Source organism: Silurus meridionalis, chromosome 6 (genome assembly GCF_014805685.1).
Source record: "Silurus meridionalis isolate SWU-2019-XX chromosome 6, ASM1480568v1, whole genome shotgun sequence".
In the NCBI taxonomy this organism is placed as follows: Eukaryota; Metazoa; Chordata; class Actinopteri; order Siluriformes; family Siluridae; genus Silurus; species Silurus meridionalis.
This window is the reverse complement of record NC_060889.1, coordinates 31,006,560-31,022,830: the sequence shown is the minus strand read 5'-3', so window position 1 is coordinate 31,022,830 and position 16,271 is coordinate 31,006,560. Positions and strand designations below refer to the sequence as shown.

General features: G+C 41.6%; 1 protein-coding gene across 1 annotated transcript in view; it reads right to left on the bottom strand.

The window, feature by feature from the left end:
• Positions 1–408: 408 nt before the first annotated feature.
• greb1l (GREB1 like retinoic acid receptor coactivator) overlaps positions 409–16,271 on the bottom strand; it is a 30,803-nt gene continuing 14,940 nt past the window's right edge. Inside the window, 24 exon segments of the mRNA XM_046852575.1 lie at positions 409–2,222; positions 2,826–2,964; positions 3,142–3,342; positions 5,397–5,538; positions 5,764–5,976; positions 6,691–6,853; positions 7,078–7,276; positions 7,685–7,846; positions 8,347–8,489; positions 8,631–8,789; positions 8,947–9,049; positions 9,195–9,730; positions 9,855–10,120; positions 10,215–10,330; positions 10,483–10,556; positions 10,559–10,815; positions 10,993–11,129; positions 11,453–11,642; positions 11,734–11,914; positions 12,377–12,574; positions 12,694–12,810; positions 13,885–14,013; positions 14,124–14,438; positions 14,631–14,816. Of these exon segments, the coding sequence (XP_046708531.1) occupies positions 2,059–2,222; positions 2,826–2,964; positions 3,142–3,342; positions 5,397–5,538; positions 5,764–5,976; positions 6,691–6,853; positions 7,078–7,276; positions 7,685–7,846; positions 8,347–8,489; positions 8,631–8,789; positions 8,947–9,049; positions 9,195–9,730; positions 9,855–10,120; positions 10,215–10,330; positions 10,483–10,556; positions 10,559–10,815; positions 10,993–11,129; positions 11,453–11,642; positions 11,734–11,914; positions 12,377–12,574; positions 12,694–12,810; positions 13,885–14,013; positions 14,124–14,438; positions 14,631–14,816 (4,490 nt within the window). The 3' untranslated portion in view covers positions 409–2,058.

Genomic DNA, 16,271 nt, shown 5'->3' with positions numbered 1-16,271 from the left:
CTATTTCTTAAGGAGACTATGGTAAAAAGGCCAGCAGTACTGACTTTGAAGGCTCTGGGCAGATTAGATTGACATGGCAGCACATAGAGGCTTAAATCTGATTGGACAAAAAACTAACATCCACATACACGTACTGGAAGCAGTGCAGCCTAGAGAAACACTACGCAATGAAGAGAATAAACTGTTGGGAATAAATTCATACAATTTCATGGAACAATATATTAGATTTAGGTTGTAAATGTAGGTCAGTGCTTCTGATAGTGTTTAGCAGGTTAGCAGAGAAGGAATTGCTGGCGTCACACTGGTCAGACCAGCTAATCACAATCCTATTCACACTGACCAATTTGTGTAAATTTGGTCATTGTTCATTCACAGTAGATTGAAGAATCAAGTCAATCACCTGATGGATCTCATCAATAGCACTTTATTATTACATTCATAAATTCCAGCAACAACAAAAACCCAAACATTTCATTGCTATAAGTCACATTATCAAACCCACAACCATACGGGCAGATCCTGAGGTAGAGCACATAGGTAATTCAACATTCACAAACAGACTTCACGTTCACGCAGGAGATTTCAGGAGGAAAAACTAACAAGATTGTGAGAAGCAAATTGCATAACTCATGTGCGCGTCACGTTGAACACATTCCAGGGGTCATGATGGAAATCCTTCCGGACGCTCCTTCTTCATCGGAATCAACAAGGGTCTTCATTAATACATTTCATTCCAAGTCAAAAAACCGGTTCAAACCAGTTAGCTATGAACAAAAAAAGATTATTGACTATTTGGCACTTGGCCAAGTGTATAGTGCAACTTCACATCCTTTTCGCCGATCCGAGGATAAATAAATAGCATCAGTCCCACAAAAATGGGACACGTTTCTTTTTAAATAAAAAAAAAAATGCTTGAGAGCAGGTTCTTAGGTAGGTTCCTTGCACCTTGGAGCAGAAAAGACGCTGGTATGCGCCACTGACCAAAAAAAAGCTACAAAGATTTAATATATTAATCTCAGCATTCCATAAAATCTTAACATTTTTCTCCACATCCAAAATGGCCAACTCCCAATACACCCATCCCCCCTCGTGCTTAAACACCTCATCAAAATAAAAGTCACGAATGCTACGCCACATTTTCTTTAATTTGATGCTAGTTCACCTCTGTCAATTTTGCCCTATCCCAACCTTCACTTCTTTACACCGGATCGATCCTGAAATAAAAAACTAAACCTAAAGCTAACAATGTAACCTACGTGTCTCTTCTTGCGTGTCTAATCCGCTCTTTAGGATTGGCTAGTCCGCTAGTCTTCTTCATAAACACCTTGTTATGCGTTTTCTTTTCCTTAGCAAGGTTGATGGACAGGGTAAATGGAGGGGTCTTCAGGTGCTGACTGAAGGCACAGGAAAGAACATTTTTGGCATTTAGCAATAAAAAAAAGTTTTTTTTCAAGGATTGTTTGTCGATGCTTGTCCCCAGAGAAAAAAAAAACGCACCTGAAAAGGTCGCTGTGGAGAAAGATTAGAGCACAGACTAGCAGTAGACTAGCAGTTCATTAGCATAGCTGGCTGTAGCTCATGATTTGAAATGTGTGAGTGTTGAATTGGTGATTTGCATCCAGCTATGAGGAGAAGTTCATGTTTAGGATGTCTTACACGTTTTGTTTTGTTTTCTTTGGTAGGCAAACTCCTGGATCTTTGGAGATAAGTGTCCTTCTTAAGTTCGCAAAACTGAAGAAAGAGAGATAAAGCAGTATTAACAAAGTCCATTTTTGTCTCATGACAAAAAACCCTGAGATAAATCCTACATCCATGAGGAATGTAGGAACGTAAGAACTGAGACATGTAGGTAGGATCACAAAACTGGAGCCCAATCTACAATCGTGTTCTCTGGCGTCTTTTCGAGCGAGTCCTTTCTGTACATGGCGAGAACATTCTTCACAGTTAATGATAAAAATCATCTGCATCCATCCTCGTTATAGTTCGCAAGCCTGGTTCCTCACGATATGTTCCTCACAATGCTTCATTAAAAGGAGGAAACATTTGGACTCCAGTGGTTTAAATGTGGCGTCCCGTGAGGAAGTAAAGAGGCCGGTCCTCACTGCAGTTGGCCGTCTGGAACTCGTCCCGAAGCCTGAACTGCCACTCGTCCTCCAACTCCAACCTCACGATCGTCTGACGCAGGGAGCTGCGGTCCTGAGAGACCACACACAGCGTGGCACCTGCCATCACACACACACACACACACACAAAGTGGTTCATATTGGTTACATTGGGACAACTGACAAGAAAGTTTGTCTTCATTTGAACTAGGAGACCCAAATCTGTTCCATCATGACAATACAAACCCTGTGCACAAAGCCAGCTCTATGAAGATCTGCTTTCCATGAGTTGTAGAAGATCTCCTGCTATCAAAAACCTATTAAATAACTTAATGTGAACCCTGACTAAACCTCAGTCCTCCTAACCACCTCTCACCTATATCAGTACCTGACTTTTCTAACACCCTTGAGGTCTCCACAAATCTCCACAAAATCTAGTGACACATCTTCCCAGAAGAGTGGAGCTTATTATAACAGGAAATGGAGACTACATGTGGAAAGGGATGTAACAAACTTACATTTTACTTACAGCATCACCTCTGACAGTGGAGACTCCTTTTTTATGAAAAGCTAATATAAACATCTACTTACTTGTAGAAATACGCTCCCAGTGAACCAGCCGTTACCATAGAAACAATAATGCACGACATACTTGTAACTAATCACAATCCAGAATATAACGTGGAAAGAACAATGTGGAAAAGGAAAGAGGCGGAGCTTCACCTTTCAGAAAGCGGAATTTCTTTAGGAATCCGGAAACCACGAAGGAGTCGCACAGGTAGAGGAGAAGCCCGCTGAACACGACACCACTGTGGTCCAGGTTGACCGAGTGAGGCCTGGAGCTCATGTAACACACTGCCAGCTTTAACACACACACACACACACACACACACACACACACACACACACACACACACACACACAGAAATTTAACCTACTGTGTTCGAATTACAATACTGTTACTTCATTGTTACTTCACTTCGTGTTAGATGTAGCATGTGTTTGTGTGTGTGTGTGTGTGTGTGTGTGTGTGTGAGACCTGAGGCCCGAGGTCGAGGTAGGTGTCAATGGCCAGCACAGGTTGTGTGTAACTGTGTATCGCATGAGGGAACAGGCGTGTGCTGCAGCGCTGCAGGAACCTCTCGAGCAGGAGCTGAGCGGGAACGTCCAACATCGGACACACGCTGTCCGGTGCACACACAAACTGCGAGCTGGACACCGGGGACGGAGACTCCATTGCCTACACACACACAAATACAAACACACACATATATATATATGCAAGTTAAACATTTGAAACACTTGCTGTCTAAGTACGGTAGTTCGAGTTCTGGCTTAGAACCTTGATGCTAAGTAATTATCATAGAGCATATGCTAGCTAATAACCCAAACTAATAATTTGTATATTCAGTTTATTGGTTAAGAAATTATTTAGAAAAAACTTTAATTTTAATTAGACATATACCGCATATATGATTACTAGCATTAACCGTACTTCCGTTTTAATTTGCAGCATCTTGAAATACATGTGGAGGTGTTTTTTTATATACACAGACACAGCGACAGATAGAAAAACTCATCAAATCATAAATAACTTTCAAATGTACCTCAGAAAGGTTGATAAAGTACTAAAAATAGACCTTGTTTGAATAGCATTGTACAGTAAATGCACCTAACATAGACCACTAAACAAATTTAAACCTCAGCTAACATATATTTTTTGTTTTTGTGGTTATAACTGATGCGAACAGTTTATCAAGCTAGCATACAGCTATTATGTCCTTTTTTATGGATACAGTGAAAGTTACGATTTTACCAAACCATCAAAAACTTCAACATTTACCTCAGAAATGTTTATAAAATACTAAAAATTATGATTTTGAATAAATCCTAAATCATTTCAAATAATTTGGAGGTGTTCACTGACACAATGTGTCATGAATAGAGAATATAAAGCCAACTTCTTTGTGGCCATTTTAGGATAATATTTAGCTATTAATGAATTTTATATAGACATGGTGACAGTAAAAGCCATCAATGATATTGAGATTTACCTCAGAAATGTTGATTATGAATGAAATTGCATCCTAACATTGACCACTAAACAAATTTCAACCTCAGTTAACATTAATTTTCTGATCCTGTGCTTATAACTGAAACTAACTATTTATGTAAGAAAACTGACAATGAAAAGTATACAAAAAACATCATAAACTTTAATATTTACCTCAGAAATGTTGATTAAATACTTATAATAACTTAGTTTAAATGAAAGTATACTAAAATTAACCACTAAACAAATTTTAACCTCAGTAGGAGTACAATTTCTGTTTCTGTGGTTGTTATAGCAGTTAAGTTTTATTTAGCTTGCACAAAGCCATTATAAGCCTTTATGTAGACACAGTGGTCAGGAATGCAAACATTTAATTAGACACCATACTGTTTTCATTAAGAACGACACTGTAACTACATTTAGTATTAATGTGGTGATGTCAAGATTAGTGTGTTCGATTGTTAAGAGATTGATAAACCAAAACGTTACAATTTTATTCAGTTTTATACTGTTTTATTAGTTGATATTAATAATATAAATACTTTTGCAATAATGCTAATTGTAGTAAAACTTTTCTACTATAAGGTAATTCTTTAATATTGATTCATCAATTTAAAACATAATTTCTAATGTAAAAAATCAATATCAATTAATTTAACAAAATAAAATAATAATTATATACATTTGTGCAAAACTATATATTGTTACATGATGTGTTTTTTAGGTGTATTTGTTAAAATGTTATTATTGTGAGATACAAAATTATATATATATATATATATATATATATATATATATATATATATATATATATATATATATATATATATATTTTTTTTTGTTTGTTTGTTTTTTATTCTATTATTAATTAATTATTATTATTCATTTGTTATTATTAAGAAGGTTTAATTTTTTATCTTGAAATAATTATTATGAAACATGATAATTTTGTAAAAAGGCCTATTATTCAGAGGCTAAGCAATAATATATAATTGTGAATTGTTAAATTAATATATATTTTTATTTAATTTTATTATTATTAATTGTTTAAAAAAAAAGTTCAGTAAGAACTTGTATCCATTTAAAAGGTGGTTGTAAACTACTTTGTTTTTCCTTGTGTGTGTGTGTGTGTGCATGTGTGTGTGCATGTGTGTGTGTGCATATGTGTGTGTGTGTGTGTGTGTGTGTGTGTGTGTGTTTGTGTGCATGTGTGTGCGTGTGTGTGTGTGTGTGCATCTCACCGTGAGTTTGGGTTTGATGAGTGTGTGTTGATTGCCTCCAGTTGGGATGTGTTTCTTCATAATGCTGAATCGGTTGAAGCGGCACAGCAAGAGTCCACTGCTGTTCACCCTCAGGTTAAAGTCGACCTCCTCACATGTATAGCTGCATACACACACACAAACACACACACACACACACACACACACACACACACACACACACACACACACTTTGTTATGTAAGTGCCATTACTGCGTCACCACTATTTTTAATTCAGTGCATCAGCACTCTCTAGTGGTGGAGCTGAGTGTACAGTTTGTCATGGCTGTGTAGGTGTGTGTGTGTGTGTGTGTGTGTGTGTGTGTGTGTGTGTGTGTGTGTTCTCACCGGTTTAGGTCATACTGGACGTTCTGTGTGAGGTCCACATTGAGCAGGATGAAGTCGTGAAGGTGGCAGCGGCTGAACGCGGCACCGAGAGACGAGATGGAGGTTTTGCTGCTCCAGTTCCTCAGTCCACAAATGGCATATTGAGCGAGAGATGGGGTCGCCTCTATGTGCAGCATCACACGCTTCAGAGATACGTTACACACCTCCACTGAGCTACAGAGATCGAGAGAAAGTCAAAGATCATCCATCCATCATCCAAGATCATCAACAGCTGAAGCAGCTTCTCCATCCAACTTTTTCTTTATTCATCTTGTCCCAATCTGTTTTTTTTTCCAACCACCAACACGCTTTTCTCCTTCATCCTTTACACACTCTTTCATCAACATCTTTGCCTTCCTTCCTTCCATCCATCCATTTGTACATCCATTACTTTATCCATCCATTCATTTAATTTGCACTTCACTTAAGGAACATCTCCATCCATCAATGTCTTTGTTCATTCTTTCAGTTCTTCACCTACACCTTTTCCCATTCATTCTGCATTTTCACTATATTCCTGATTTTTTCAGCTCAGCCTCTTCTAATCTTTTCAATGGGATAATGCAGATCACTAAAATAACTTTTCCATCCATCTATTCGACTATTCCTTCTTACATCTCTTCACCTATCCCTTTCGTCCATCCACTCACACAAATTTCTTCTTTATACGTCACACTTTCTTTATTCTTTCATCATTGTCTTCCAAATGAAAAGAATTTGTTTGCAAACTTAATTTCCTTCAACTTGACCTCCTTCTTTCCATCCATCCATCCATCCATCCATCCATCCATCCATCCATCCATCCATCCATCCAATGTGAGTGACCAAGATAAATAAAGATGTCTGGAAATTTTTTCATCCCCTTTGTCCATCCCCTCTTTAACGCACCCATCTCGGTTCTGGATGTGGGTGTTCCATAGCACACAAGAGTCGTCCATGATAAGGATGAAGGGCCAGATGTCCTGCCTCTGAACTCCGTGCTCCTCCTGCCTGTTCCTCTCCAGCTCCAGATTGTGATATGACAGTTCTTTAATCATGAAGCGAGCCGCTCCTGATACCCACACACACACACACACACACACACACACACACACACACACACACACACACACAGAGATTTTTATTTCATATTCAAATATAAAAAATAAATAATCTATTAAAACAAATTTTCTGTGCTTGATGTAGTAAGAATCCACTAGGGGGCAGTATAGGTCATCACTACACCACCACCAGAGTTTTTTAAATAAAGGGTTTGACCTTCTTTTAATTCCTTACCCACTCCGGAGTTGTTGAAGATGGATGGAAGAACCAGCAGGACATGGTTGGGCCAAAACTTCCTGTACACTGCCATTTCATGCTGTTTTACTACAAGGATGTGGAGGTGTGGAGCACCTTCCAGTGCATGGTGGAGGTTTAGCAGTCCCAGATCCTGCCGGCCTGTGGTAGGGGTGAAGATGGTACTCTTTACACCATCCTGGGACAGAAGAGAAGGAAAGAAAGAGAGACAGATGTAGTGAACATTTTGAATACCCAAAGCAACAAAAACATTGGAGACAAAATATAAAATCAACAATAATCACAAGCTTCATATTTAAAAGATGACCATAGCCAGGTGACTTGCTCTGAACAGCAACACACCTGAGGAAGAGCTTGAGGTGTTTCTGCATTCATTAAAGATACCTAAGTGCTAGTAAGAGTCAAGACCAAAATGAAGGTCATGTGACCTTTATATGGAGGTTTAAAAAGATCTCATCTTATTATCTAATTCGTACAACTGAGGAGGGCCTTGCTCAGGGGCCCAGAAGTGGCAGCTTGGCATGACAAGTCACCTGATCTGAGAGAGAGAAAGTCTTACCTGGTCTAAGAGGAAAGAAAGTCTCACCTGGTCAGAGAGGAGAGGAAGTCTCATGCTCTCAAGCTGGTGTCCTTGCTGGCTGAAGACAAAATGGTGCTCTTTGTTTTTTGGGATGATGAAGTGGAGCTGGACCTCCTCACCGAGCATGGATGAGCAGAATGAGAAGGCATGAAAGGTGCAGTCGGACAGCTGTGGACACAACACACACAGTTTGTTACATAACTATACACCAACCAAGTATAACATTATGACCACCAGCCTAATATTGTGTTGGTCCCATATTCCTGCTAAAACATTTCTGACTCGTCGATCATTAACAGCATGAACTTCTTCAGTAGTTTGAGCTACAGAAGCTCGTCTGTTGCATGTCCACATGGACCAGCCTTCGCTCCCCACGTGCATGAACGAGCCTCGACCGCCCACGACCCTGTCGCCAGTTCACCACTGTTACTTCTTTGGAGCACTTTTGATAGATTTTGACCACTGCAGACCAGAAACAGCCCACAAGAGCTGCAGTTTTGGAGACGCTCTAACCCAGTCGTCTAGACATCACAATTGTCAAACTCGCTCAAATCCCACCCACTAACAGGAGCCATGATGAAGAGATAATCAGTGTTATTTACTTCACCACCGTTATAATGTCATATTGTTATGTCGGACTGGTGTACATAAGTGTGTTAGAGACTCACCGGACGTGCAGGTCCGGGCTCGCTGTAATTATGGCACTGCTCACAGTGGTGAAATGCATTATGGGCTGCAAACATGCTGAGTCTGATAGACACAGTCTTCCTCTTCCTCTCACCACTCTCATCATACTCCTCTTGTTTCAGTCCTGCATAACACGCACAAGCAAATGAACACATGACCACAAGACATACACATAATATATATTGTTTTCTAGACTAGTAGGTCACATGACTATTGATGCAGTAATGTCGGGCTCCAAATGCAAACTCTAGCTTTATAGACACACCATTTAAATGGGGCGAATTCCTGCCTGAATACACAGCGCTGCACTGCTTAAACTTGGGGTCGCAAGGATTAAGGTCAAAGGTCATATTTTGCATCTCTTCCAGGTCAGGCCAGGTTGGGCCGCTGCACATGGGAGCATTGGAGTCTTCAGAAACGGCATCTGCGAAGAACAAGGTGACAATGAATAATGTCCGGTGTTCTCACTTCATTGTAAACCTGAGTACCCCATTGTATATAGGATGAAATACACAAAAACATTACAGTCAGGGACAATAAAAATGAAAAGAATTATATGGAAGCAGATCTCAGTCGTGTACCTTCCTCCAGCTCTTCCTCATCATAAACGTCCACCTCCAACAGACGAATCAACATCCGGAACAAAATCCGCAAAAACTGCAGATAGGCACCTGTTTTTCCCACCTACAACACACAGACAGAATAAATCACAACACCATGAACTTGTCCACTGTCGGATGCCTAATCAATACCCTGAACTCCCACTGGGAGAACAAGTGTCATATATCCTTGTATAAATCAAGGTGTGATTGTAGGGGCGAATTCTTACCTGTGGTGGTCCGCTCAGTAAGAGCCTCCTTGGGTGGGCAGAACCGGCAGCACTGTAATCAGCATGTTGTGGCCGTGCTTTTGTCCACTGCCGGTAATAGATTGACTGTTCGGCCGCATCGCTTTGCTGTGGGACAGGTGGACGGAGTGCACCGATCCACTCGACGTCAGCGTGAGGGAGGACCCAAGCCGAGCTGGGCTGATCCACTGAGTCAGGGGTGAGAAGCCGGTATGCAGCACGGGATAGAACCACTGTGCGGGCGAAAATGCAGGGTGCCAATTTTCCCCCTGCAGAGGAGGTCTGAGTGGACTGGCTCGGTCGATGGGAACCGGGAGAGGTGGATGAGGAAGAAGATGAAGAGGAAGAAGATAAGGATGAGGAAGTAGACCCAGGGCACTGGGAGTCACATTCCTGCTTGACATGATTAGGAGAAGAGCTGCAAGTGGCCAGATCCGGGTGGGAGGAGAAAACAGAACAGGTTTTGTGAGAGGAGTCAGGAACAACAGAGGAACTGACGCCATTTTCTGCAAGGGAGCCTGAAGGACAGAAGGAGAAAGACATTTGTTGCAAGTTGTCATGATCGTTTTAGCTAGTGTTATTATGCGAATAATCAAAATGAAGGATAAATTAAGTTGATTTTCAGGGGTTTTGGATTCTGACCGGAGGCTCGGGTTGCAGCGCTGCTGTTGCTCGGGGGTCTGTCCAGCTCTAGGTGCAGTTCATCGCACTCCATTATTCCTCTACCACTTCTCTCTAGCTCTTCCTCCTCTTCTTCCTTCAGTCCCACCCCTTTGCCCACCGTTGTCATGGTGTCTGGAATTATACCTCGGGTGATGTAGGAGCAGGCCAAGCCTACTTCCTGCTCTAGAGCTGTGCGGGTCAGAAAGCTGGAGTCGATCAGTCGCAGGTCGCAGTATTTTAGAGACCTGTGAGAACACATACACAATATACATATAACTTACACAGCGCCATAGGATTGTCTCTTTGTGTGTGTGTATATATATGTGTTTATGGGTATACCGTGGGAATGTTTCTCCCAATGGGTCTTTCCCAGTTAGAATGACGATGCAGGGTAAATCTTCCAGATCCTCATAGGTCAAAGGTAACCAGTCTTCAGATCCACGTTGTCTCCACGCCTGCATTAAATATTTATTATATTATACAGCTACACATTTTTATTCCATTATTTATCGAAAGTCCAAATCAGTGTGATCTTTTTGTCAGAGAGGAGTAAAGACAAGACAACAAAACATAACAGAAGATGAAGTTAAAATCATGTGTTACATACCCTAAGCTGGGTGCAGAAGTGTGGTGCGAGGCTGATCTCATTTGTAGGGCCTCCCAGCACCACGGCAAACCTCGCTCCAGCCCCAGTTTGTGCTGCGCCTCCTCCAGACGCTCCCGTGCAAGTCGGGCAAGCTGCATGGAAGGCACACGTACCAGCAGCATGTGCCCCTTGCCACTACGTCCTGTGCTGCTCAGTACACCCTCCACCATGGCCAGTGTCTGCGGCGTGACGTGATCTCTCAGCGCCGGGCACGCTGTCAGTGCCATCATTGCCTCGGTGTACTGCTGGATCAGCAGGTAGCTCCGGATCACCATGCTGTGCAGATGATGGTGACTGAAAAATAGGAAAGATGTTTAAATAATAATTATAAAAATTATTTTTTTTAAATAATTTATTCGTATGGCTGTACAGCATAATTTTATGCTAGCTTGATGTAACAAAAGCATATATCTTTTATCACAATAGTGTATAAGTTTAGAGTATATAAAAGTTGTCATGTCAAGTTCTGACCGTTGGAGCAAAGCGTTGACCATCCTTTCGAATGCATCGTCACAGCGCAGGATGGGGCTTGAGACACCCCACTGCACCGAGCGCTGGTACTCCTTTAGCCCAAAATACACCACTTCTTTCGGTGAGAGCACCCCCTGCTGACACACAGAAACACACATACACACAACTTAAACACCTCACACCAGACTTCATTTTCAGTAGAGTTTATATAAAACTAAAGATGGATTGTGATTGGTTAGAAGGTATTAATTAGGTTTTTATAATAGCAGCTCTGGCACTGATGCAGGTTTCTACAGGGATAATGCAGGGAACATTTTGGAATTGAGAAACTATGAATTGGCCACCATACAAAAGTGTAAATCCATGTTATTCTTGCTATTTTGCTAAACAGAAAGTAGCTTTGAATATAAAATATCAGCTTCGTATAGTAATGTGATAGAGGTTTGGCTAAGCTACTTACCGGGCCTTGGTTGCTGGGCCAGTGCACTTCGTTGTGGATGCTGATGCGCGAATGACATGACTGCAGTGTGTAAGGGAAGGACGTGACCTGAAGAAGCAGCAGATTCTCAGCATCTAAAACCTCCTGCGAGTTCACCACACGATCAGCTAATCCCTGCAGATCGCTGTGAGAGACGGAGCCAGACATGGCGCTGGGACGAGGAAGAAAAGATACACATCACTATGCTAGCTGTTCTAAATATACAAAATATGATTTTATATCGACATAAATAGCAGTTATACCTGGTCAGGTCGATGTGCGAGTTGTCGTGGATGAGGACGAAGAGTGTGTACGGGTTTTGTTTCACTTTCCTCATAAACGCCTCCATTTTGACGTGTACCTCATTGTCAAGACGTACTACATACTTATCTGCCTTTTGTTGGGCTGATGAGACATCTTCCATTCCCAGATCAACCAGCACACCTGGACAACACGCACATACATATGTTCATGTTGGCAAGTTTCACAATCTTCATTAAATTTGTTTAAAACAGTGGCCTGTTCTCTGGTGAATCTCTCATAAGATTTCTGAGATTGTTTGAGAATGGTGTCTGAGGTATTATTTCCTCCTAATTAACTATTTTCCCTGGTAAGTTCTTAAATATTTATCCAGAATGTTTTTTCAGGTAATGCTTCTTGGTAAGTTTTTACATGTAGAATTTCTTTGTAAATGAGGTAATATGTCTTGGATCTTAACTATTTCTTCAATATATTATTTTTAGGTACATTACATGAGGTAAAATTTCTACCTAACATAGTTAGTCTTACATAATATTTCTCTGGTATTCTCTTGGGAAGGTTTTTTTAGAGAAGCTTTTCTAATTCAGTGTCTCACTCTTCAGTAGGTTCTCCATGGTACCCTTGATTTGTAAATCCGAACCTCACCTGACAGGCGGATACGTCTCGCCGTCTGATGAAGCAGGACGTTAGATGGAGGCACCAGCACCAAGAAGTCAACCTTGCAGAATCGCCCAAGGTCTAGGTTCTGGCTGTTTGAGTCTGCGATGCCACACACCAGCGAGAGAAGACTCCGAGCCACAGTCAGTTGTGGGGGGTAAATATGAAACACATCACTCAGAGGCTCTAGAACACACCAGGATCAGTGAGTGTACGTTAGCATGTAACACATAGAATCAAGAGCATTCTGTTTGTTCATCTAACTAGATATTCAGAAAAATAAAGTAAAAATAAATAAAATTAACCTGTCCTTGTGTCAACTTTCATATTTGTGTCTTCCTGCGAGTGAACTGAGTCGCTGAGCTCAGCTTGCTGCTTCCTCCTCCGTTGATAGCGCACCAACTCCTTCTCCAGGTTATCACCTACACACATAGACTCCTCATTACGACTTAACCGCCAAATGTACATTAGCATGGTACATTCTGAAAATATATAACAATTTGCTCGACATGTTATATTTTATGGATAAAGTGCTGACTTTATGTGTGTAAAATCTCATCTCTTGAAATCAGAGCTCATAGCAGACCACTCAAGATCTTCTACTCCAAGCCATTGAAAGCATCTTCGTGTAGTTGGCTTTGTGCACAAGGGCATTGTCATGCTGGAACAGGTTTGGGTCTTCCAGTTCAAGTGAATGGGAAATTTTAAGCTACTACATCCAAAGACGTCCTACACATTTGGGTGGCAGGGGACAATTGTCTCCAAAAATAGTTTGAGAAAGAAACACATATGGCTGGAAAAGTCTGGTGGCTCTATACGAGGTGGTATCAAAAGGTTTCCAGACCAATAATGCTATCCTGACCACACAGGTTACCACATCTGTGATTTAATCACGGACAGCAAGTTAGAACAAAGTTCTAAGAAATTTTGTGTGAAACTGGGTAAATCTGCCACAGAGCCATTTGACGTGATGCATGTTGAGATGCTGCACAAGTCATTGGATGCTTTTCAAGCAGCAGGCGCATCAATTGCGGAAGAACAACACTGGAAGACGATGAGAGATCCGGAAGACCTTCACCGAGCTCAATCCCTGAAAATGTTGAAACCGATCGGCACCTTGTGCATAATAATCATTGGAGCACCAACCCTACTCTCCAGATTTGGCTCCTGTGGACTCTCTTCCTGAAGATGAAGATTCAGATAAAGATCTTCCTTGTAGTATACCACACATTCCAGAAGAATGCTGAGGGCACTGTGTTGCTGTGCAAGGGGACTATTTTGAAGGTGATAGTGTGGAAATGTAGATAAAAAAAGTACTTTTTTGTAAACAGAGTCTCGAATACCTTTCAATACCACCTTGTAGTGTATCTCAGGTCATTTATCTAAGGTAAGATTTTCTGGAACGTTCTCTCCTTATGTGTTCAGTTCAGATCTCTGATGTAAGTTTTGCTCTTATAAGCTTCTAATTTCCCCCTCAGGAGGAAACATAGACTGACCTAGTGACGTGTTGTTGAAGTGTGAAGCCAGGCTGGAAACTTTGCCACTGATGAGCTCGTAGCTGATCTCCTTTAAAAACTCGCTGGTGGTGAGCATTCCCTCAGCCAGCGCCCTAGACTGATATTTACCTGAAACACACACACACACACACACACACACACACACACACACACATACACAAGCATGAGACTTATACAGACAAGTGTATAATGGCAATACAGAGTGTTCTCCTGCTTACCGAGCACGATGACGCAGAACTCAGAGGCTCCAGCGGAGGCAGACGGGTGGATGATCAGAATGTAGTTGGGAAGCCGTGGGGTTTGATGCTGCTGCAGGTGTGTGTTCTCGCTGAGCGAACGCAGCGTCTCGGCAATGCCCTCACCCAGGGAGCTCTGAGCAAGCAGAACCTGAACACTTCCACCCGACACGCTCGCCTCGACTCGTGCCAGCCACGGCAGCTGCCCGGGCGTGATGGGTGGGATGGCGGCGCCGCACACCGCCGCTTTCAGAACAATCTGCTCGAACTCCTCACGCATGGGGATCTGCTCGGAACCTGCACAATCAAAGCAGGTAAATCCACCCGGATTTCACACATGAAAACATATTACACATGATAACATACACACTGGAGACTCCTTCCATACATGTTTAATAAACATCTATTTTTTAAAAACAGTTATGTATGAGTGTGTGTGTGTGTGTGTGTGTGTGTGTGTGTGTGTGTGTGTGTGTGTGTGTGTGTTACCGAGGCGTGCAAGGTACTGCAGTGTGAGCAGGATGAGCGTCTCAGCCGTGGGGATCTGACTTGGTGACATTCCCAGCGTCACCAGGCTCTTCTCACTCAGCTGGCTGTAGTTATAGCAGCTGGCCAGCAGGGGGCTCACAACCACATCACACACATTCCCGAAGAAGTACGGCAGAGCGCCTTGACCTGCAGAGAGATAAGTATGGTGTGAGGGTCAACACACACACACACACACACACACACATGCAAGCTTTTCCTAACCTTAAGCTCAGTAACAATAATAATAATTTATTACAAATAAAGGGTACAAAATATATATATATATATATATATATATATATATATATATATATATATATATATATATATATCCATGCAAGTGTGTGTGTGTGTGTGTGTGTGTGTGTGTGTGTGTGTGTTAGTGAATGTTGAGGAGTGTGTGTTACGACTATACAGAGCAACAAAGAACTGTGTGTATATGTGTGTATACATGTAGGTGTGTATGAGTGTGTGTGCATATATGTGCATGTGTATATGTGTTGCAGTGTGCATTTGAGTTTGTGGTTTGTGTGCATTTGAGTTTGTATATACAGTGCCTTGCGAAAGTATTCGGCCCCCTTGAACTTTGCGACCTTTTGCCACATTTCAGGCTTCAAACATAAAGATATGAAACTGTAATTTTTTGTGAAGAATCAACAACAAGTGGGACACAATCATGAAGTGGAACGAAATTTATTGGATATTTTAAACTTTTTTAACAAATAAAAAACTGAAAAATTGGGCGTGCAAAATTATTCAGCCCCCTTAAGTTAATACTTTGTAGCGCCACCTTTTGCTGCGATTACAGCTGTAAGTCGCTTGGGGTATGTCTCTATCAGTATTGCACATCGAGAGACTGAAATATTTGCCCATTCCTCCTTGCAAAACAGCTCGAGCTCAGTGAGGTTGGATGGAGAGCATTTGTGAACAGCAGTTTTCAGTTCTTTCCACAGATTCTCGATTGGATTCAGGTCTGGACTTTGACTTGGCCATTCTAACACCTGGATATGTTTATTTGTGAACCATTCCATTGTAGATTTTGCTTTATGTTTTGGATCATTGTCTTGTTGGAAGACAAATCTCCGTCCCAGTCTCAGGTCTTTTGCAGACTCCATCAGGTTTTCTTCCAGAATGGTCCTGTATTTGGCTCCATCCATCTTCCCATCAATTTTAACCATCTTCCTGTCCCTGCTGAAGAAAAGCAGGCCCAAACCATGATGCTGCCACCACCATGTTTGACAGTGGGGATGGTGTGTTCAGGGTGATGAGCTGTGTTGCTTTTACGCCAAACATAACGTTTTGCATTGTTGCCAAAAAGTTTGATTTTGGTTTCATCTGACCAGAGCACCTTCTTCCACATGTTTGGTGTGTCTCCCAGGTGGCTTGTGGCAAACTTTAAACGACACTTTTTATGGATATCTTTAAGAAATGGCTTTCTTCTTGCCACTCTTCCATAAAGGCCAGATTTGTGCAGTATACGACTGATTGTTGTCCTATGGACAGAGTCTCCCACCTCAGCTGTAGATCTCTGCAGTTCATCCAGAGTGATCATGGGCCTCTTGGCTGCATCTCTGATCAGTCTTCTCCTTGTATGAGCTGAAA